The following is a 21904-nucleotide window of genomic DNA, read 5'->3' as shown; positions in this document are numbered from 1 at the left end:
GGAAAAATTGAAAAAAAAATTGGACATCAAAACAGGTTTTTCCATTATATATTGTTATAGATGAATTATCTAGGGTTAAATAATCCATAAATTCCAACAGTCTATCCCTGAAGAATATAACACTTTAAATCTATACTATACACTACAATAAATTATCAGAATAGCGACTAAAAAAATTAATTGTTAATAGCGATTGATTTAGCGACAGATATAAGATTTCTAGGACCAGAAAAAATTGGTCGCTAAATTATATTTAGTGACCGATTTTAGCGACCAAGAAAATTGGTCACTCATAGCAACCAAATTAGTGATTGATAAGTTTATTATACAACCAGAATAAAGTTGGTCACTAAATCGGTCGCTATCTTGTAATTTAGCGACCGAATTAGCAACCAAAACAAGAGAAGTAACGTCTTTGGGATTTTCAGTCACAAAATCGGTCGCTATTTTTTAATTTAGCGACCAATTTTGCAACCGATAGAGAAATAGGGTGAAAATTATTTGGTCGCTAATTTGATCGCTAAGGCAATAGTCGCTAAATTAGTTGTCAATGGTTAAGATAGCAACCGATTTTAGCGACTAACAAAATTGGCCACTAATAGCAACCGAATTAGCGACCGATAAATTTTTATACAACCAGAATAAGGTTGGTCGCTAAAATCGGTCGCTATTTTTTAATTTAGCGACTGAATTAGCAACGAAAACAAAGAAGCAACGTCTTTAAGACTCTTGGTCATAAAATCGGGCACAATTTTTTAATTTAGCGATCGCTTTGCAACTGATAGAGAAATGAAAAATTGTTTGGTCGGCCGCTAAGACTATGGTCTCTAAATCGGTTACTAATTATTAAGATAGTGACGAATTTTAGCGACCAACTAAAAAATATTGTTATAAACTAATCAGTTACTAAATTGGTCACTAATTTAAATAAAATAAAATAGTTACTGAGTTACCTCAATAACTCTAACTCAACTCACCTACACCATTCTCGTCTTTTCCAAATAATTACTGAGTTATCCACCGGAAGCACAGTACCATTTTCTGAGTTACCCACACCATTGTCGTCTTTTTTGTCGCAGTGCCGTCTTCGTCATCTTCTGTAATACAATGATAAATTTATTAGATGAAATACAATTATGAATATTTTGATAATTAAAAAATAATATTCAATTTTCTAATTTTATTTTTTATGAATCATGACATAATTTTATTTTTTATGAATCATGACATCATGTATTTTTAATAATATTATTACAATTAAATGATATTAAAAAAATTAAATATAAATTGTAAAAAAAAGTGATATATAAACGACAAAAAAATTATATAACTAATAAATATAATTAAAAAAATAAAAAAACTAATAAATACAATCACAAAATATCTAGTAAATTCGTTTAACAAATTAATAAAAATAAAAAAATATAGTCATTAACCAAATTCTAGTTGTGAAAAAAAATAACAAGACTTGTAGAGAGAGAAAAAGAAAAAGAGATATGAGATTAATCTCGAAGATAAAAAAAAATATGTAAAGTGAATGTTAATTTATATAGTAAATATAAAAAAAAAGAAGGAATTAGATTTTAGATAAATTTATATCTATTAAAAAATAAATATTAAATTAATATTAAAAACAATAGTATAATACCTACATAAAAATAAAATATTAGAGAATATAAAAAATTAAGATTAATCATCAATTTTATAATGAAAAATAAAAAGTAATAGACTTGATATAAGAATAATAAAAAAAAAACACAACGTGTTTTCACTTTTCAAAGTTGGAAAATTCTGCTTTTCTTTTTCTGTCGAATTTCTAATGCTGAATTTTATATGGCTATGCTTTATGACACATTTAGCTTTCATTCATACCATCAGAACCAAAATCGAAACAATGAAGTAACTCAAAAGCTGATATTCAATGGACATTCCTTCTTTCTCAGTGATGCTTGCTTACATACTTTCTTCTTCTCTTGCCATAGAACTTGATTCTATTCATGTTTCCCAGTCCCTCAGTGATGGCATGACCTTAGTGTCACAAGGTGCAAAATTTGAACTTGGTTTCTTCAACCCTGGTAATTCTTCACACAAGCGTTACTTGGGAATTTGGTACAAGAAAATTCCAATTCAGACAGTTGTTTGGGTTGCCAATAGGGCCAACCCCATCAATGATTTCTCAGGAATTTTAACAATGAATAGCACATGCCAAAGAAAAACGTGATAATTGCTAGCACCATTGCTGCAATTTGTGCAACACTTCTACTTTGTGTTTATGTTATATATAGAGTCCGAAGGAACAGTATTGGTAACTGCTTTTCTTCAATCTTATATTCCCATTATCTCTAAATGGCAGCATATTTCTCTGAGTTTTTAAATTGGAAATTTGTTGAAATACTGCTAATTTTTAACATGTACATAATATTTTTATATAATTTAATAATTTCAATAATGTACCAACTAACATTTGCTTAAATGCGTTAATAAAATAAGAAATCTTTAAGTATTAAAAGCAAGCTAAGAAATTTTTCTCGCCAATAAATAAACACTCAGTAATTTAATAATTTTTTTCGCTGCTCCAAATTCTTTTATGAGAATATTTTTACGTTTTTTTCTTAATTTTTAATTCTAACAATACACATTTTGTCTGCACTCCAAGTTTTTGCAATTTTTTTTTGCACTCCAAATTTTCGCGGTTATAATAAATGCATCCAAGTTTTTGTAATTTCATCTGCACCTCAAGTGTCTACAGCTCCCAATACACCCCGAGTTCCTGCAGTTTCTGCACCTCAAGTTTTTACCGCTCCGAATGCACCTGAGTTCCTGCAGTTTCGTCTGCACCGAAATTCTTGTAATTTCGTCAGTACTCTGATCCTAAGTTTACACAACTCGTAATAGTTCTAAATTTTTAATAATTTTATTTAGGTATTATTTTAATTTTTTTATTCCGTTTTTTTAAATAAGTTACAAATTGAAGTTGTCACATAAATTTGAGAATAGATATTAGAATATATTTAAAATATTATATATTAATATAATATCTAAATAAATATATTAATATTGATGTTATATTTATTTAGTTTGATATTATATTGATTTTGTAATTATAATTTGGTTATGTTTTTTGCCTATAAATAAGCCCCCTTCATTGTATATTTTATGATATCAGCACTTGATATTCATTCTTGAATTCTTATAAGACGATAAGTTATAGAAACCCTGATATCTAAGTAGCCCAAATAGTCATCATATTGCAGAGCAAGATTGACATCTGCAAAATGTGCTCTTCAGTGAAAAGTTATATGCAATTAAATTTCATTTGCATATTTAGTAACAGGACTTGAAAAATAAGCTAATCATGCAATCAGTGTAGCTAACAAAGTGATTTCACCGACCATCTAATGAGGTAATAGTTAATTCATCATTTAAAGACATGATGTTATGTTGATCTGAGTGTGAACTCACTTCAGTGGGGAGCTTGCAGGAAAAGAAGCCAGGCTCTTTAGGATCAACTAAGTCCATCTTACTTCCTAACATGACAAGTACTGAGGCCATTGTAGGCCGATCTTCAGGGTGTTGTTGCACACATAAGAGACTAACATGGATGCACCGCAATACTTCTGGGATGACACATGACTCCTTTATGTTTGGATCGATCAGCTCCAAAGGCCTGTCCTCTTTCCAAAGCATCCAAGCCTATATCATATAAGATGAAAAAAGCTTCAGAATATTTGGAACATCTTTGTTAAATAAAACAACTATTTGATTGCTTGCTTACATAGCCAACAAGATTAAGAGTCTCATTTGCATGACAAAGCGCTCTGTTTCTGTTCCCACTTATAATCTCCATCAATATTACACCAAAGCTGAAGACGTCGGATTTTACTGAAAACAGCCCATTGATAGCATACTCTGGTGCCATGTATCCACTGCATGAAACCATGAAAACAAGTGTATTCATATCGCATATTATAACGAAAATAAGAGAGGGGGGTGGGTGGATACTATAAAGTTACATAGATACTCACTAAGTCCCAATAACTCTATTTGTGTTTCCATGAGTCTGATCAACTCCAAAAGCTCTAGCAATTCCAAAGTCTGATATTTTAGGATTTAACTTATCATCAAGTAAAACGTTACTTAATTTGAGATCTCTGTGGATAATTCTCAATCTTGAATCATGGTGTAAATATAGAAGTCCCCTAGCAACTCCAAATATTATGAGGAAGCGTTGAGGCCACTCCAGCAACTTGCTTTTCATTCGATCTATGTTTAGAAAAACAAATTTGTTAATTAATAATGAATATTCAAGTGGTAATCTTAGCCAAATTTAGGTCTGATCTAAGCTTTCTTGAATCACACACCAAAAATGAAGTTGTCTAGGCTGCCATTAACCATGTATTCATAAACTAACAACTTTTCTTGTCCTCGAATGCAGCAACCAAGAAGTTTTACTAAATTTCGATGCTGAAGCTTTGCAATAAGCTTCACTTCAGTTAGAAATTCCGTCATTCCTTGGCCAGAACTCTGTGAAAGTCTCTTGACAGCAATTTCTTGCCCATCTGCTAATTTCCCCTGATTTATCGCATTTATGTAAGTAGATGTTCTTAATAATGTCAAATTCCTCTACTTGTTTCTTTGCAACCAACTATTCATAGACCGAATTACCTTATATACAGTTCCAAAACCACCTTGTCCAATCTTGTTATTCAAGGAGAAGTTGTCAGTGGCAGTAGTAACCATTAGTAGATCAAACATGGGTAGATCCGTGTCATTTACATATCCTTCAAACAATTCTGCTTTTGACCATTCTGAGAAGCAAGAAATAGGAAAGATATTCAGCAGTATTATTAACTTAAAATTATAAATTTAAAGATAATGATAATCAGCAACATTTGCTTTTTCTTTTCTCTGCCTTTTTGGTTTTCTGGGATTGAGGGGAGGACATGGAGCATTGGAGCTGTTAAGAAGATAAATGCACAAGAAAATCTAGATGGATCTCAAGCTACTAAATCTCTAGATTGACCTCAAATTCAATGCTATCATTACACCAAGATTGTTTCCAAAGAACTAGCTATATTTAAACAAAATTTCAATTAAGTAATAGAATACATATATAGAAAGAATTGCCTTTTAGAGATAATGTGAGCGAAAAGAAAGTAGTTACCAATATTGTTCCTTCGGACTCTGTATATAACATAAACACAAAGTAGAAGTGTTGCACAAATTGCAGCAATGGTGCTAGCAATTATCACTTTTTTCATGTTCCGATGTTGAAGTCCTTCATGGTTGAAATTCATCAAACATGTAAACAAAAATGAAAGATACAATAATAAGAAGAATGGAAGAATCTATAAAGCAAGATGCACTTTTGTCCCTTACCTGATTCCAAAGCAGGCATTCGGATGTACAGATCCTGTCCACCAGATTGAAATATTTTGATGTCAATTAGATCACCAAACCACATGACGCAGCCACTGCCTCCTCCTCTTATGTCTGAATTGGCATAAGCCATACAAGAGCAGTTCTTCAAACATAGATTTCTGCATTCATCTAAATTAATATTCTCAAGCAGCTTAGTATGCTGAGTATCCGGCACTTTCAAGCCTGTGTATTTGACAAAACCATCAGTGCTTGTGACATTATTGCAGCTTAATGGTTTGTCGCGAATGCATCCTTGTGAGGAGTTGTTTGAGTTCCATGCTTCTGGTGACTTTGGACTGAACCCTTTGAAGCATTGGCAGACATGCTGTGGTTCTGTTACACTGCAATAACTAAAGGCTCCACAAAGGTCATATTTATCACACACATCAACTGGCTTTGATCCAAAACTTTTCCAATTCTGAAGATTGTCATCCCATATATACTGTGTAATAGATTGACTTGTTTGGTTTATTACAGCTCTTGCAAGGATAGAATCAATCTTGGTGTTAGAGCTGTAGGATATCTCATCCTTGTTTTTGACATAAGTGGTTTCAAAGATATATGTATAGGATTGATCCGGGTAGCCACTTAAGTAAAGGCCATTCCAAGGTCCAGCCCGATATAATTTTTTTGTGCCATTCATAATGGAAAACTCAGGATAATCATTGAGAACTAAACCAAGAGAAAAGCCTACAGGGGATGGATCATTTCGACTCTTCCAAGAAGTTACGCACCAATCAAAACCGTTTTGGAGGTCCCTTCCTAACTTCATCGATGGCAAGTATGTATCTGAAGGATAATCAAAGCTTTGCCACAAATAGGCCTTTGGATTTGATTCCCCTTCATTTCTTAACACAAGATTGCCACTGTCCAAGAGCTCCAATACCGGATTCTTTGCTTGTTTTCGAGAGATTGTGCTCCAAAAAGTAGTTTCAGTACCATTTTCTGTGAGTGAAAGATTGCCCGTGCTCTTCACTGTTAAAGTTCCTGAGAAATCATTGATGGGGTTGGCCCTATTGGCAACCCAAACAACTGTCTGAACTGGAATTTTCTTGTACCAAATTCCCAAGTAACGCTTGTGTGAATTACCAGGGCTGAAGAAACCAAGTTCAAATTTTCCACCTTGTGACACTAAGGTCATGCCATCACTGAGGGACTGGGAAACATGAATATAATCAAGTTCTGTGGCAAGGGAAGAAGGAGAAAGTATGTAAGCAAGAATCACTATGAAAGAAAGAATGACCATTGCATAACAGCTTCTGAGGTACTTAATTGTTTGACTTTGGATATTGATGATATGTAACAAAACTAAATGAGTCAATCTTAAATAAAAATTTTATTTATTTATTTTAAATTTTCAGTTCAACTTCCAAATTAAAAGTAAACACATATGGGATATGGCCACACGTCACTATTGCTAGCTTGACTTTTGTTGCTCTTGACTTTTCTAATGGAATGTGACTAAATGGTAGATAACAAGGGAACCAATGTGAGATCACAAGTGATAAATTCCAGACCTCACCTAACTGTGGAACATATCTGTCACTCAAAGTAAGAGACAAAGCAAATATACCACTGTTGAGTTAAAAAATTAATTAATATAATTGATAATGATAAACATTTGATTATAAGGTTAATCATCCGATTAGTTTTTGATTATTTTGATTAAGTGATGCAGACTAAAAATAAGTGTTGCAGCAGCCCAACATTAAACAAAAGAAATCTGCTGATGGGCTGAATGATAAGTAAAAATAAACTAAGCCCAAGTCATCCATCTCAAGCTCAATTCTTCAAGAAGCAAAGGCAAGGAACCAACGGGCTGAACTTGAGCAAAACCCGATCCAAGCCCGAGTTGATTTCAAATCCCTCCATCTTGCTTTCAAAGCAACGTTCTTTTCTCTTTGTCCCAATCAAATCACAGAAGCAAGAGAAAGTGCTTAGTTCCTAAACTATTCAAAGAAGAGGAAAGAAAGAGAAGGTTAGGCAAGAAAGGCTGAGGTCAAATCAGCTAGATCAAACTAAATCAAGCTTAGATAAAGGTTAAAGGTAACCTATTTCCTTATACATGCATCATATTTTCTTCTCTTCATCTTCAACTCTCTGCCACTCCATTTTGGGTTATATGAAAAAGAGGATTTATGTTCCTCGCTGCTGTGCATCAACAGTTGAGAATATGTCTTGGGGACCAAGTTGTGTTTCAATGGTCAAGATCTGTGTTTACCATTGAAGAAATCACTTTCTACTGATGATGTGACTTTCGGTCAAGATAGAGAAGTCAGAAGCAAAGTTCCTATTTTGAGGATTACTGAAAAAAAGTGAACGGCTGGGTTGGTGAAGCTCAAGACTCAAGAAGTTAACCTAGGAAGAGCAACCAAGCAACATGCAAAGAGATAAAAGAAGCTTGCTGCTCATTCAGAACGCAAGGAGAGAAAACCAGAGTTTGGTGAGTTGTGTTCCGTGAAGAGTTCCCTGAAGAAGTTTTTCTACTTGGACAATGTTTTCTTTCAAAGAAGCATTCTACCAATATTGAAGAACCAAATCAGAGGCTTGCGAATCTGGTTTATCACATAGCAAAGAGGCTGTTGATGAAGTCAATCTCCTTCATGTTTTACAGATTGTAATGTACTTTTCAATGTTTATCTTTCTGTAATTTCTTGAGTGAAAAGGCATAGTGAGAGAGCTCAATTAAAAGCCATGAGTGGAAAAAGGCCGAGTGATACACTTGAGAGAAAAGCCTAGAGTTATTTCAGATTTCTTTAGGTTGATTAAGTGTCTTGTATCTTATACCTGTGAGGTATCCCTTTCTTAGTTGGGTTAGCCCTAAGAGTGAAGAGTTAGGTATTAGCATAGCCAATGTCAAGTTGGGTTAGAACTTGAGTGTGAAAGGATTATGTCAATCCTGTGGAATTGGTGTATGTAATACTTTTAACTATAGTGGAAATTCCTCCATTGTTGTGGAGGAGACTGGATGTAGGTTGCATAGCACAAGGCAACCGAACCAGGATACATGCTGGTGTTAGTTTTTCTCTTCTCTGTTGTGTTCTGTTTTCTGATATTCATGAGACAAAAATAAATTGTCTCATAAATTTTTGCTGCTGAGTACAAACAGAATCAAAATTGAAAGTTTGTTTTAAAGAGTCATATCAGTAACTGAAAAGGAAGGCATGGATTCAACCCCCTTCTCTAAGCCTACCACAACCTTCAATTGGTATCAGGAGCTAAGGTCTCAAGAATCAAGCTTCATCGCTTGGAGCAAAGATCCAATGGCGAACAACATGGGCACAACCACAGTTGCCTACACCCTCACTGAAGTCCAGTTAAACAACCGGCCATCTTTCTTCAACGGGAAGAATTATGCCTACTGGAAAGAAAGGATAAGGATCTTCATCCAATCCATTGACTACAACATATGGAAGATTGTTGTGAACGGTCCCAAGATCCCAACAAAAACAAGTGCTCATGGAGTGGTGATTCCAAAAGAAGAAGCTGAACGGAATGAACACTATAAGAAGAAGATGGAGCTGAATGCTAAAGCTAACAACCTTCTTCACTGTGCTATCAGCTATGAAGAGTACCGAAAGGTGTCTAGATGCAAGACAGTCAAAGAAATCTAGGAAAAACTCCAGGTTACACACGAAGGCACTAAACAAGTCAAAGAGACAAGGATTGATATGCTGCGAAAAGAGTACGAGATATTTAACATGAAGGATGGAGAAAGCATTAATAAAGCGTTTGAGAGATTCTCAATCATAATCAACAATCTTGATACTATGGGTACAAACTACTCAGAACAAACCTTGGTGAGAAAACTCCTTAGAAGCCTCACAAAAGAATGGGAAACCACTACCACTGTCCTAACCGAGAGCAACAACCTAATCCCCATAACCTATGATGATATGAGAGGAAAATTCCTTGCCTATGAATCCACACACGCAAACCCAGACTCAAAGAAAAAGGGAATAACCCTCAAGTCAAAAGTAGAACCCAAAGAGAGTGAGTCTAGTGATGGTATTTCAAATGATGAGCTCATGTTTTTTGTTAGGAGATTTAGAAGAATGATGAAGAATAAGGGCAAGTACAAGGGTTCAAGCTCAAAGGAACACAAGATGGACTTGAGCAAAGTGACGTGTCATCATTGTAAAGAGGTTGGACACTTCAAGCTAAACTGTCCAAAGCTCAAGAAGGAGGACAAAGGAAAGAAAGAAAGGAAAAGAGTGCTCATGGTAGCTTGGGAGGATCTTGAAAACGACTCAAATGAAGAAGAAGAATTTGAAGGTGAAGATAAAGACTGCTTCATGGCTGGAAACAACAATCTTGATGAGGTAAATTATTATGATTTGACATTGATGATTTACATGTTATTATTGATGATCTCACTCTGAACACATCAAAATTGTTAGATAAATACAATAAGTCCAGATCTGAAAAAGATGTCTTGAAAGCTGAAAATAATTTTTTAAAAGAAAAGGTGAAGGAAACTGAATGTGCTTTAGACATTATTGAAGAAAACAGATTTCTAAAATCTGAACTTGATAAATTAAAAGGAAAGCACATTATGGATCCTTCTCAAGAGTTAATTGTTGAAAATGAAAGATTAAATGACATGATTAAAAGGTTGAATGGCGGTGACTTAGCAAAATTTGCTCAAAGTTCTAGTAACTTAGACAAATTACTTGCAAGTCAAAGACCATTATTTGAAAAATCTGGTTTAGGTTATGTAACAAGGGAAAGTGCAATTTTAATGATTCCTCTATAAAATTTGTGGCCTCTTCATCAAATACTAAAACCACATCTAACAATTCTGGTATTGGGTATGTTCCCATACTTGAGGAGAAGTTTGATAAAGCTGACACAAATGAAATTTAGCATTGCTCAAAAACCGAAACCACTTCAAATAGGCCAGGTCTGGGATATGCTTCGAATAAGGAGGTTGCTTTCAAAAATCCACCTTTCTACAACAAAACCTCATATTCGAAGAGTCCAAATGTTTCAAAAAATTCTGGTTGGAACAGCGTTGCAAAGAGGAACAATTTCAACAAAAATCAGTTTGTCAAAAGAAAAGCACCTCTCCCAAAAACCAGAAAATTTCAATCATTTAATCATTTTCTGCATGGTAGCTCATCTCAATTTCAGCAACATGCAGCAGAAAATCATTGTTTCAATTGCAAAAAATTTGGTCATTCATATTCACAATGCTTCATTGAAAAAAGAATTGTTGGAAATAAAATTTACAATGTTGTGTGTGATTTCAATGCACTTGGGCAACCAAGATGGATTAACTTCAAAGGATCCAAATTAATTTGGATACCTAAGGCTACTTGAAACTCTTCATGCAGATTTGCCTAGCATCCAAGAACAAAAAGGATATCTGGTACATGGATAGTGGATGCTCAAGGCACATGACTGGAAGGTCAACTTACTTCATCAAACTAAACAAGTATGATGGAGGTTTTATGACCTTTGGAGATGATGATAAAGGTAAAATTATTGCTGTTGGAAAAGTAGGTAATGAACAATCTACTTTCATTGATGATGTATTTTTGGTATATGGTTTGAAGCACAATCTTTTGAGTATAAGTCAACTGTGTGATTTAGGATATTTAGTGACTTTCAAAAGACTTGAATACTGTGTTGTAAATGAAAAGACCAATGAAGTGCTTTTTGTTGCCAAGCATTTTAATAATGTGTATGGACTTACCCTTGATGAACTAAAGGATCAAAATGTAGCTTGTTTTCATTCTAAAAATTCTGAAAAGTGGCTATGGCACAAGAGATTAGGCCATGCAAGTATGTTTCAAATAAACAAACTTGTAAAGAAAGGGTTAGTAAGAGGTCTTCCTTTGATAAGGTTTCACAAAGACATCACTTGTGATGCTTGCCAAATGGGAAAACAAACAAAAAGTTCATTTAAACCAAAGAAAGACATCTCTACTAAAATGCCACTTGAATTACTACATATTGATTTGTTTGGTCCAACAAGAACTCAAAGCCTAGGTAGTAAACATTATGGTTTAGTGATTACGGATGACTATTCTAGGTTTGGTTGGGTTTTATTTCTTGCACACAAAAATGAAGCTTTTTCGGCCTTTGAAATCTTTTGCAAGATAATTTAAAATAAAAAGGATTTAAAGATCTCTTCTATAAAGAGTGATCATGGAACTGAATTTGAAAATAATCTATTTGAATTCTTTTGTGAGGAATTTGGAATATCTTACAACTTCTCTTGTCCAAGGACACCACAACAAAATGGTGTTGTGGAAAGAAGAAATAGAAACATACAAGAGATGACAAGAGCTGTGCTTTGTGAGAGTAATGTTCCAAAATTCCTTTGGGCTGAAGCGGTTAACACGGCTTGCCACATTTTGAATAGAACAATCATAAGGAAATTTTTGAAGAAAACCCCTTTTGAACTTTGGAAAGGTTACCCACCAAACTTAGACTACTTGCACATCTTTGGATGCAAATATTTTGTTTTAAATAACAAGGATAATTTGGGTAAATTTGATCCAAAGGCGTATGAGTGTTTGTTTGTAGGATATTCCACAACTAGTAAAGCATATAGAGTTTATCATCAAGATGCTAGGATTATTGAAGAGTCCATACATATTACATTTTGTGATACTAACCTGGTGCAAAGTATGTTGGAAGATTGTGATGTAAGAAATCAAGTTCAAAAGGACAATGAAACTGCTCAAAATAATGAAAATGAAAATTCTGGACAAGCTGAACCAGAAACTGCAACTGCTGAAAATTCAAGAGACAATTCCATTTTGTCTCATGAATCTGAAGGAGATCTTGAAACCAGTAGTACCCAGATTCCCTTGGTGACTGAATCTGCCTCTAAGTCCACCAGACCTCGTGAATGGAGATTCTTGAAGAATTATCTTGAGGAATTTGTTATTGGAAACGTCTCTCATGGGGTTAGAACTCGGTCCTCAACTAGAAAGGCAAATGAAGAGACAGACATTGTCCTTCTCTCTCAAATGGAGCCTCAAAATGTCAAAGAAGCCCTTAGTGACCCCTCTTGGGTAAAAGCGATGGAGGATGAACTTCTTGAGTTTGAGAAGAACCAAGTGTGGACTTTGGTTCCAAGGCCGAATGGAAAGAAACTGACCGGCACCAAGTGGATTTTTCGGAATAAGTTAGGAGAAGATGGCAGCATTGCAAGAAACAAAGCAAGGCTAGTGGCACAAGGATATGATCAAGAAAAAGAAATAGACTTTGATGAATCCTTTGCCCCTTGTTGCCCGAATGGAAGCCATAAGACTTCTCTTAGCTTATGCTGCATTTTGTGGTTTTAAATTATATCAAATGGATGTGACATGTGCATTTTTGAATGGTGTGATAGATAGAGAAGTGTATATGGAGCAGCCACCTGGTTTTGAAAATAAAGAGCATCCTAACTATGTTTTCAAATTATCAAAGGCGCTCTATGGTTTAAGACAAGCTCCTTGAGCTTGGTATGAGAGACTTAGCTCTTTTCTTTTGAAAAATGGTTTTCAAAGAGGCACCACTGATACAACTCTATTTATCAAGAATTCTAATGATTCTTTCATTCTAGTCCAAATATATGTTGATGACATTATTTTTGGATCAGCCAATGAATCCCTTTGTTCTGAATTTGGAAAACTCATGACAAGTGAATTTGACATGAGTATGATGGGTGAACTTAATTTTTTCCTTGGGCTGCAAATTAAACAAACTGAAAATGGTATTTTCATTCATCAGGAGAAGTATGCCAAGGAACTAGTTAAGAAATTTGGTATGGAAAATGACAAACCGATGGGAACTCCCATGCACCCTAGTTCAAAATTAGATAAGGGAGAAACTGAGAAAGATATAGATGAGACTAGGTATAGAGGAATGATTGGTTCTCTTATGTACTTAACTTCCTCTAGACCCGACATTGTGCAAAGTGTTGGATTGTGTTCAAAGTTCCAATCCAAACCAAAAGAGTCACATCTTTCTGCATTTAAGAGGATCATTAGATATGTTCATGGCACATCCTATTTTGGTCTTTGGTATCCTAAGATTGATTATTTTTCTGCAGTTGGTTATTGTGATGCAGATTTTGCCGGAGATAGAGTTGATAGAAGGAGCACTTCAGGCTTATGTTGCTTCCTTGAAAAGTCCTTAAATGTTTGGTCAAGTAAGAAGCAGCCAACAGTGGCTTTATCCACTGCAGAGGCTAAGTATATAGCTACTTCTTCATGTTGTTCTCAGCTTATGTGGATAAAAACACAGCTTGCTGATTACAAGTTAAATGCTGAAAATATTCCGTTGCTGTGTGATAATATGAGTGCCATTAATATTTCTAAAAATTCAGTTTTGCACTCTAGGACTAAACATATTGAAGTGAAGTTTCACTCAATAAGAGAACATGTTCAAAAAGGGGATATTAGCATTCAATTTGTTAAATCAAAAGAGCAATTGGCAGATATTTTCACTAAACCACTGCCTGAGGACAGATTTCGCATGCTTAGGACTAGTCTGGAAATTTTAAGTTATGATTCTTTGTTTGAAAGTTGCTGATGTGTTTGTTGGAGTTTTTGTCTCATAAACAGGTATGAGACAATTCTGGGCATGTGAAGAAAGTTCCCTTCAATCAGCATGTTCTGGGATTACTGCAAATGAAAAATTGATCTGAGCCAACCTCAAAAATTTCAGATCTGGAGTGGTCCAATGTATTTCCTTAAATCCAACCATCTCTGGGCCCAATATGAATGTTACATGTTAATTTTTTTTAGCTTGTGTTTTTAAGTTTTTTTTGAAAGGGTTTTCATTCTGATTATTTTTTGGTCCAAAAAGGTTTTCAAAATTTGAAATTAATTTTCTGTTTTGTTTTAAAATAAAATAAAATCTTTCTTTTATGAGGTCATGTTTTTTCAAGTCATATAAAAAAATGATGCAGTTTCATGGTATGTAAAAAAAAAAAAACCTTCTTTTGGGTACGGTTACCAACACTCCCTCTTTACCCTCCATTAACATCTCCTCAACTCCTCGGTTTCCTCCACTATCTTTACTGCTTCTCTTCCCTCAAAAGCCTGAAACCAACCAAATGAGGAAGAAAGTTCTTGCTAAAAATCCTTCTCGTGAGAAAGTTTACAAGCTTCCTACGAAACCTTCAACTCGCTCCCAAGACCGAACCTTCACTCCATCTCCTTCTCCCCCAACCTCACCTCCTCGGTGTGATCCAATGGCGAGAACTAAAAATCCCTCTAGGGTTCCATCTTCAGCCAAGCCAACGCCTCCACCAAAGGCTCCTCCTTCAAAACCAAGCTCATCCAAAGGCAAACGTCCGACGGTTGTGGAACCAGTTTCCGAGCCAACTCAGCCTAAATCTAGGTCGGTTCCTGTGCGTTCTCAGCGAGGTAAAGCTCGAGTTCCTCTTAAATCTGTTAGAGAACCAGATATTGACCCATTTGCTCATAAATCCCACTTCATGAAATCACACTCAAATTATAATCCATATAGATTTAGGTCTGCCATGAACAATGATTTCTTTGAAGGAGTTGTTAAGTACCGTACCCTGTGTCCATCTTTTCTTGCCGACTTACCAACTTTGAAAAAGAAAGGCTTTCCTTTTGTTGAAAATCTGGAATTTTTGGATTGGAATCATCTCTTTAAAATCAAAAAGCCTATTTATCCTCTGTTGGTTCAAGAGTTTTATGCAAATCTGACATATCATGAAGGGACTGTTCACTCTTATGTTAAAGGCCGAGACATTGTCTTGAACAATGAAATAATCAGTGATGCATTGAAGTATATTGATGTTGGGCCTTGTGCTGACACTTCAGTTAAGTGGGATGAAGGTGTTGGTATTTCTTACAATGATGCATTGGCTCACATTTGTGAACATATTTCTTTAATTGATGGCATCACACCCACTCACAAAGCCCTAGGATATGAACGTGCTCAGTTGCACCGAATTGTCAACCACATCATACTTCCACAAAGCGGTTAATATCAAAGGGTTTCTTACACAGACACACTTGTTTTATATGCCCTTCTCACCAAAATGAAAATTTCATTTTCATATTTGATGGTTAGATACATGTTTGACTCTGTTAGTAGTGAAAAAGACAAAGCACTTCCATATGGCATGTTTCTAACTTGCATATTTGAGTATTTTGGTGTTGACTTGAACAATGAGGATTATCAAAATAGACATTCCTATCTAAAGGGAGGTGGTACAGTGAAACAGCAAAAAGGACCTACTCGATCTGAAAGAGTGGTTCTAGATGATGATGATGACGAGTTTGTTCCCAACGAATCTCTTCCTCCTTCCACCGAGGGTACTTCCATCTCTACAGGCCAAAAATCTGCTCTGCTGAATGTTGTAAAGGATGTTGTTCAGGAGTTTGTCTCCCAATCTAATCACATGGTTGTAATGAGCAAGGAGCAAAGAAAGCTAGCCAGCAAACATGAAAATTTTCTCCGAAAATCAAGGGATAGAGTGGCTGTGTTTATGACATTCATTGGCAACCTACAGAAGGATGAAGACCCTGCCACTGACGCTGATGAAGAAGTTGACTCCGAGGGAAACAGTTATGATGCCTAGGATTGCTACATGAAGCTGCTGCTATCTGTTTTTTGTCTCATGAATTCTGTTTATTTTGCTACATTTGAACTACTTTTGTTGTCTTGGATGACTGTAACTTTTAAACTACTGTTGCACTTAGATTAAATTTACTTCATACTTTGCACTGTGCTCTAACACATTCTTGCAAGATTTATGATGCTGTTTTTGTTGATCTTGCTTATTATTTGCCCTTGATGACAAAAGGGGGTGTAATAGGTGCTTAAGGAGTAATAGGTGCTGAATAGCTGCTAAATACTACTTTTGCTATTATTAATGTTTTTTAGCATAAAAAGTTTGTTTTGCAACTATGCTGCTGTAGGGAATATATTGACATTGGAAATTGCTTTCATATGTTGATAGATTGCCTTCGATTAATCTTGATGCTTAACTTTTGCTGCTGATATAATATGTTCGGCTGATTTTGTGGTTGTTTGTTTATACTCCCTTAGTCAAGATAAATGTGTGTAGCACTTTACTCTGTTCTCTATAAGCACAAATGTAAAACAGGAACAAAGAGGAGACCATAAATCTAGGGGGAGCTACTCCTGAAAAGGAAAGGGGGAGCAACACAAAAGCAAGTAACATCATTCAAAGGGAAGTTTCTCAACTTTACTAAAATTCAATTCCTTTGGTTAATGTTCAATCATGTTTGTCATCAACGGGGAGATTGTTGAGTTAAGAAATTAATTAATATAATTGATGATGACAAACATTTGATTATTGGGCTAATCACCCAATTAGTTTTTGATTATTTTGGTTAAGTGATGTAGGCCAAAAATAAGTGTTGCAGCAGCCCAACATTAAAGAAAAGAAATCTGCTGATGGGCTGAATGGTAAGTGAAAATAAACCAAACCCAAGTCATCCATCTCAAGCTCAATTCTTCAAGAAGCAAAGGCAAGGAACCAATGGGCTGAACTTGAGCAGAACTCGATCCAAGCCCGAGTTGATTTCAAATCCCTCCATCTTGCTTCCAAAGCAACGTTTTTTTCTCTCTGTCCCAATCAAATCTTAGAAGCAAGAGAAAGTGCTTAGTTCCTAAGCTATTCAAAGAAGAGGAAAGAAAGAGAAGGTTAGGCAAGAAACGCTGAGGTCAAATCAGCTAGATCAAACCAAATCAAGCTTAGGTAAAGGTTAAAGGTAACCCATTTCTTTATACATGCATCATATTTTCTTCTCTTCATCTTCAACTCTCTTTGCTATGTGATAAACTAGATTTGCAAGCCTCTGATTTGGTTCTTCAAAGAGAGTTGAAGATGAAGAGAAGAAAATATGATGCATGTATAAGGAAATGGGTTACCTTTAACCTTTACCTAAGCTTGATTTGGTTTGATCTAGCTGATTTGACCTTAGCCTTTCTTTCCTAACCTTTTCTTTCTTTCGTCTTCTTTGAATAGCTTAGGAACTAAGCACTTTCTCTTGCTTCTGTGATTTGGCTGGGACAAAGAGAAAAGAACGTTGCTTTGGAAGCAAGATGGAGGGTTTTGAAATCAACTCGGGCTTGGATTGAGTTCTGCTCAAGTTCATCCCGTTGGTTCCTTGCCTTTGCTTCTTGAAGAATTGAGCTTGAGATGGATGACTTGGGCTTGGTTTATTTTCACTTACCATTCGGCCCATCAACATATTTCTTTTGTTTAATGTTGGGCTGCTGCAACACTTATTTTTGGCCTACATCACTTAACCAAAATAATCAAAAACTAATTGGGTGATTAGCCCAAAAATCAAATGTTTGTCATCATCAATTATATTAATTAATTTCTTAACTCAACAATCTCCCCCTTGATGACAAACATGATTGAACATTAACCAAAGGAATTGAATTTTAGTAAAGTTGAGAAACTTCCCTTTGAATGATGTTACTTGCTTTTGTGTTGCTCCCCCTTTCATTTTCAGGAGTAGCTCTCCCTAGATTTATGGTCTCCTCTTTGTTCCTGTTTTACATTTATCTTGACTAAGGGAGTATAAACAAACAACCACAAAATCAGCCGAACATATTATATCAGCAGCAAAAGTTAAGCATCAAGATTAATCGAGGGCAATCTATCAACATATGAAAGCAATTTCCAATGTCAATATATTCCCTACAGCAGCACAGTTGCAAAACAAACTTTTTATGCTAGAAAACAATAATAGTAGCAAAAGTAGCATTTAGCAGCTATTCAGCACCTATTACTCCTTAAGCACCTATTACTCCCCCTTTTTGTCATCAAGGGCGGATAATAAGCAAGATCAACAAAAACACCACCATAAATCCTGCAAGAATGTGTTAGAGCACAGTGCAAAGTATGAAGTAAATTTAATCTAAGTGCTGCAGTAGTTTAAAAGTTACAATCATCCAAGACAACAAAAGTAGTTCAAATGTAGCAAAATAAACAGAATTCATGAGACAAAAAGCAGATAGCAGCAACTTCATGTAGCAATCCTAGGCATCAGAACCGTTTCCCTCGGAGTTAACTTTTTCATCAGCGTCAGTGGCAGGGTCTTCATCCTTCTGTAGGTTGTCAATGAATGTCATAAACACAGCCACTCTATCCCTTGATTTCCGGAGGAAATTTTCATATTTGCTGGCTAGCTTTCTTTGCTCCTTGCTCATTGCAACCATGTGATTAGATTGGGAGACAAACTCCTGAACAACATCCTTTACAACAGAGCATATTTTTAGCCTGTAGAGATGGAAGTACCCTCGGTGGAAGGAGGAAGAGATTCGTCGGGAACAAACTCGTCATCATCATCATCTAGAACCACTCTTTCAGACCGAGTAAGTCATTTTTGCTGTTTCACTGCAGGACCTCCCTTTAGATAGGAATGTCTATTTTGATAATCCTCATTGTTCAAGTCAACACCAAAATACTCAAATATGCAAGTTAGAAACATGCCATATGGAAGTGCTTTGTCTTTTTCACTACTAACAGAGTCAAACATGTATCTAACCATCAAATATGCAAATGAAATTTTCGTTTTGGTGAGAAGGGCATATAAAACAAGTGTGTCTGTGTAAGAAACCCTTTGATATGAACCGCTTTGTGGAAGTATGATGTGGTTGACAATTCGGTGCAACTGAGCACGTTCATATCCTAGGGCTTTGTGAGTGGGTGTGATGCCATCAATTAAAGAAATATGTTCACAAATGTGAGCCAATGCATCATTGTAAGAAATACCAACACCTTCATCCCACTTAACTGAAGTGTCAGCACAAGGCCCAACATCAATATACTTCAATGCATCACTGATTGTTTCATTGTTCAAGACAACGTCTCGGCTTTTAACATAAGAGTGAACAGTCCCTTCATGATATGTCAGATTTACATAAAACTCTTGAGCCAACAGAGGATAAACAGGCTTTTTGATTTTAAAGAGATGATTCCAATCCAAAAATTCCAGATTTTCAACAAAAGGAAAGTCTTTCTTTTTCAAAGTTGGTAAGTCAGCAAGAAAAGATGTACACAGGGTACGGTACTTAACAACTCCTTCAAAGAAATCATTGTTCATGGCAGACCTAAATCTATATGGATTATAATTTGAGTGTGATGTCATGAAGTGGGATTTATGAGCAAATGGGTCAATATCTGATTCTCTAACAGATTTAAGAGGAACTCGAGCTTTACCTCGCTGAGAACGCACATGAACCGACCTAGATTTAGGCTGACTTGGCTCGAAAACTGGTTCCTCAACCGCCAGACGTTTGCCTTTGGATGAGCTTGGTTTTGAAGGAGGAGCCTTTGGTGGAGGCGTTGGCTTGGCTGAAGATGGAACCCTAGAGGGATTTTTAGTTCTCGCCATTGGATCACACCGAGGAGGTGAGGTTGGAGGAGAAGGAGATGGAGTGAAGGTTCGGTCTTGGGAGCGAGTTGAAGGTTTCGTAGGAAGCTTGTAAACTTTCTCATGAGAAGGCTTTTTAGCAAGAACTTTCTTCCTCATTTGGTTGGTTTCAGGTTTTTGAGGGAAGAGAAGCAGTAAAGATAGTGGAGGAAACCGAGGAGTTGAGAAGATGTTAATGGAGGGAAGAGAGGGAGTGTTGGTAACTGTACCTAAAAGAAGTTTTTTTTTTTTTTTTTTTACAAACCATGCAACTGCATCACCTTTTGATATGACTTGAAAAGACATGACCTCATAAAAGAAAGATTTTATTTTATTTTAAAATAAAATAGGAAATTAATTTCAAAATTTGAAAACCTTTTTGGACAAAAAAATAATCAGAATGAAAACCCTTTCAAAAAAAACTTATAAACACAAGCTAAAAAAAATTAACATGTAACATTCATATTGGGCCTAGAAATGGTTGGATTTAAAGAAACATACTGGACCACTGCAGATCTGAAATTTTTGAGGTTGGCCCAGATCAATTTTTCATTTGCAGCAATCCCAGAACACGCTGATTGAAGGGAACTTTCTTCACATGCCCTGAATGGTCTCATACCTGTTTATGAGACAAAAACTCCAACAAACACATCAGCAACTTTCAAACAAAGAATCATAACTTAAAATTTTCAGACTAGTCCTAAGCATGCAAAATCTGTCCTCAAGCAGTGGTTTAGTGAAAATATATGCCAATTGCTCTTCTGATTTAATAAATTGAATGCTAATATTCCCTTTTTGAACATGTCCTCTTATTGAATGAAACTTCACTTCAATATGTTTAGTCCTAGAGTGCAAAACTATATTTTTAGAAATATTAATGGCACTCATATTATCACACAGCAAGGAAATATTTTCAGCATTTAACTTGTAATCAGCAAGTTGTGTTTTTAACCACATAAGATGAGAACAACATGAAGAAGCAGCTATATACTCAGCCTCTGCAGTGGATAAAGCCACTGTTGGCTGCTTCTTAGTTGACCAAACATTTAAGGACTTTCCAAGGAAGCAACATAAGCTTGAAGTGCTCCTTCTATCAACTCTATCACCGGCAAAATCTGCATCACAATAACCAACTACAGAAAAATCATCAATCTTAAGATACCAACGACCAAAATTGGATGTGCCATAAACATATCTAATGATCCTCTTAACTGCAGAAAGATGTGAATCTTTTGGTTTGGATTGGAACCTTGAACACAATCCAACACTTTGCACAATGTCGGGTCTAGAGGAAGTTAAGTACATAAGAGAACCAATCATTCCTCTATACCTAATCTCATCTACATCTTTCTCAGTTTCTCCCTTATCTAATTTTGAACTAGGGTGCATGGGAGTTTCCATGGGTTTGGCATTTTCCATACCAAATTTCCTAACTAGTTCCTTGGCATACTTCTCTTGATGAATGAAAATACCATTTTCAGTTTGTTTAATTTGCAGCCCAAGGAAAAAATTAAGTTCACCCATCATACTCATGTCAAATTCACTTGTCATGAGTTTTCCAAATTCAGAACAAAGGGATTCATTGGCTGATCTAAAAATAATGTGATCAACATATATTTGGACTAGAATGAAAGAATCATTAAAATTCTTGATAAATAGAGTTGTGTCAGTGGTACCTCTTTGAAAGCCATTTTTCAAAAGAAAATAGCTAAGTCTCTCATACCAAACTCTAGGAGCTTGTCTTAAAACATAGAGCGCCTTTGATAATTTGAAAACATAGTTAGGATGCTCTTTATTTTCAAAACCAGGTGGCTGCTCCACATACACTTCTCTATCTATCACACCATTCAAAAATGCACATTTCACATCCATTTGATATAATTTAAAACCACAAAATGCAGAATAAGCTAAGAGAAGTCTTATGGCTTCTATTCAGGCAATAGGGGCAAAGGATTCATCAAAGTCTATTCCTTCTTCTTGATCATATTCTTGTACCGCTAGCCTTGCTTTGTTTCTTGCAATGCTGCCATCTTCTCCTAACTTATTCGGAAAAATCCACTTGGTGCCGGTCACTTTCTTTCCATTTGGCCTTGGAACCAAAGTCC

General features: G+C 35.6%; 1 protein-coding gene across 2 annotated transcripts; it reads right to left on the bottom strand.

Moving 5' to 3' along the window:
* Positions 1 to 2583: 2583 nt before the first annotated feature.
* LOC112771689 (G-type lectin S-receptor-like serine/threonine-protein kinase At4g27290) lies at positions 2584 to 6767 on the bottom strand. Of its 2 annotated transcripts, XM_072225710.1 has the most exons (8): positions 5380 to 6767; positions 5165 to 5278; positions 4666 to 4808; positions 4362 to 4572; positions 4026 to 4263; positions 3776 to 3926; positions 3463 to 3693; positions 2584 to 2832 (listed from the first exon to the last, which is right to left on the bottom strand). In XM_072225710.1, exons 1-8 carry the CDS (start codon positions 6665 to 6667, stop codon positions 2725 to 2727), a joined length of 2484 nt encoding a protein of 827 aa, XP_072081811.1. In that variant the 5' UTR covers positions 6668 to 6767; the 3' UTR covers positions 2584 to 2724. The 2 variants fall into 2 exon arrangements, with proteins under 2 accessions (XP_072081811.1, XP_072081812.1); XM_072225711.1 differs by lacking the exon at positions 2584 to 2832 and having other exon boundaries at positions 3223 to 3693.
* Between the last annotated feature and the right edge of the window lie 15137 nt (positions 6768 to 21904).

The sequence above is a fragment of the Arachis hypogaea genome, chromosome 18, assembly GCF_003086295.3.
Source record: "Arachis hypogaea cultivar Tifrunner chromosome 18, arahy.Tifrunner.gnm2.J5K5, whole genome shotgun sequence".
Lineage (NCBI taxonomy): Eukaryota > Viridiplantae > Streptophyta > Magnoliopsida > Fabales > Fabaceae > Arachis > Arachis hypogaea.
Note: the sequence above shows the minus strand (reverse complement) of the source record. Positions and strands in the feature narration are given on the sequence as shown.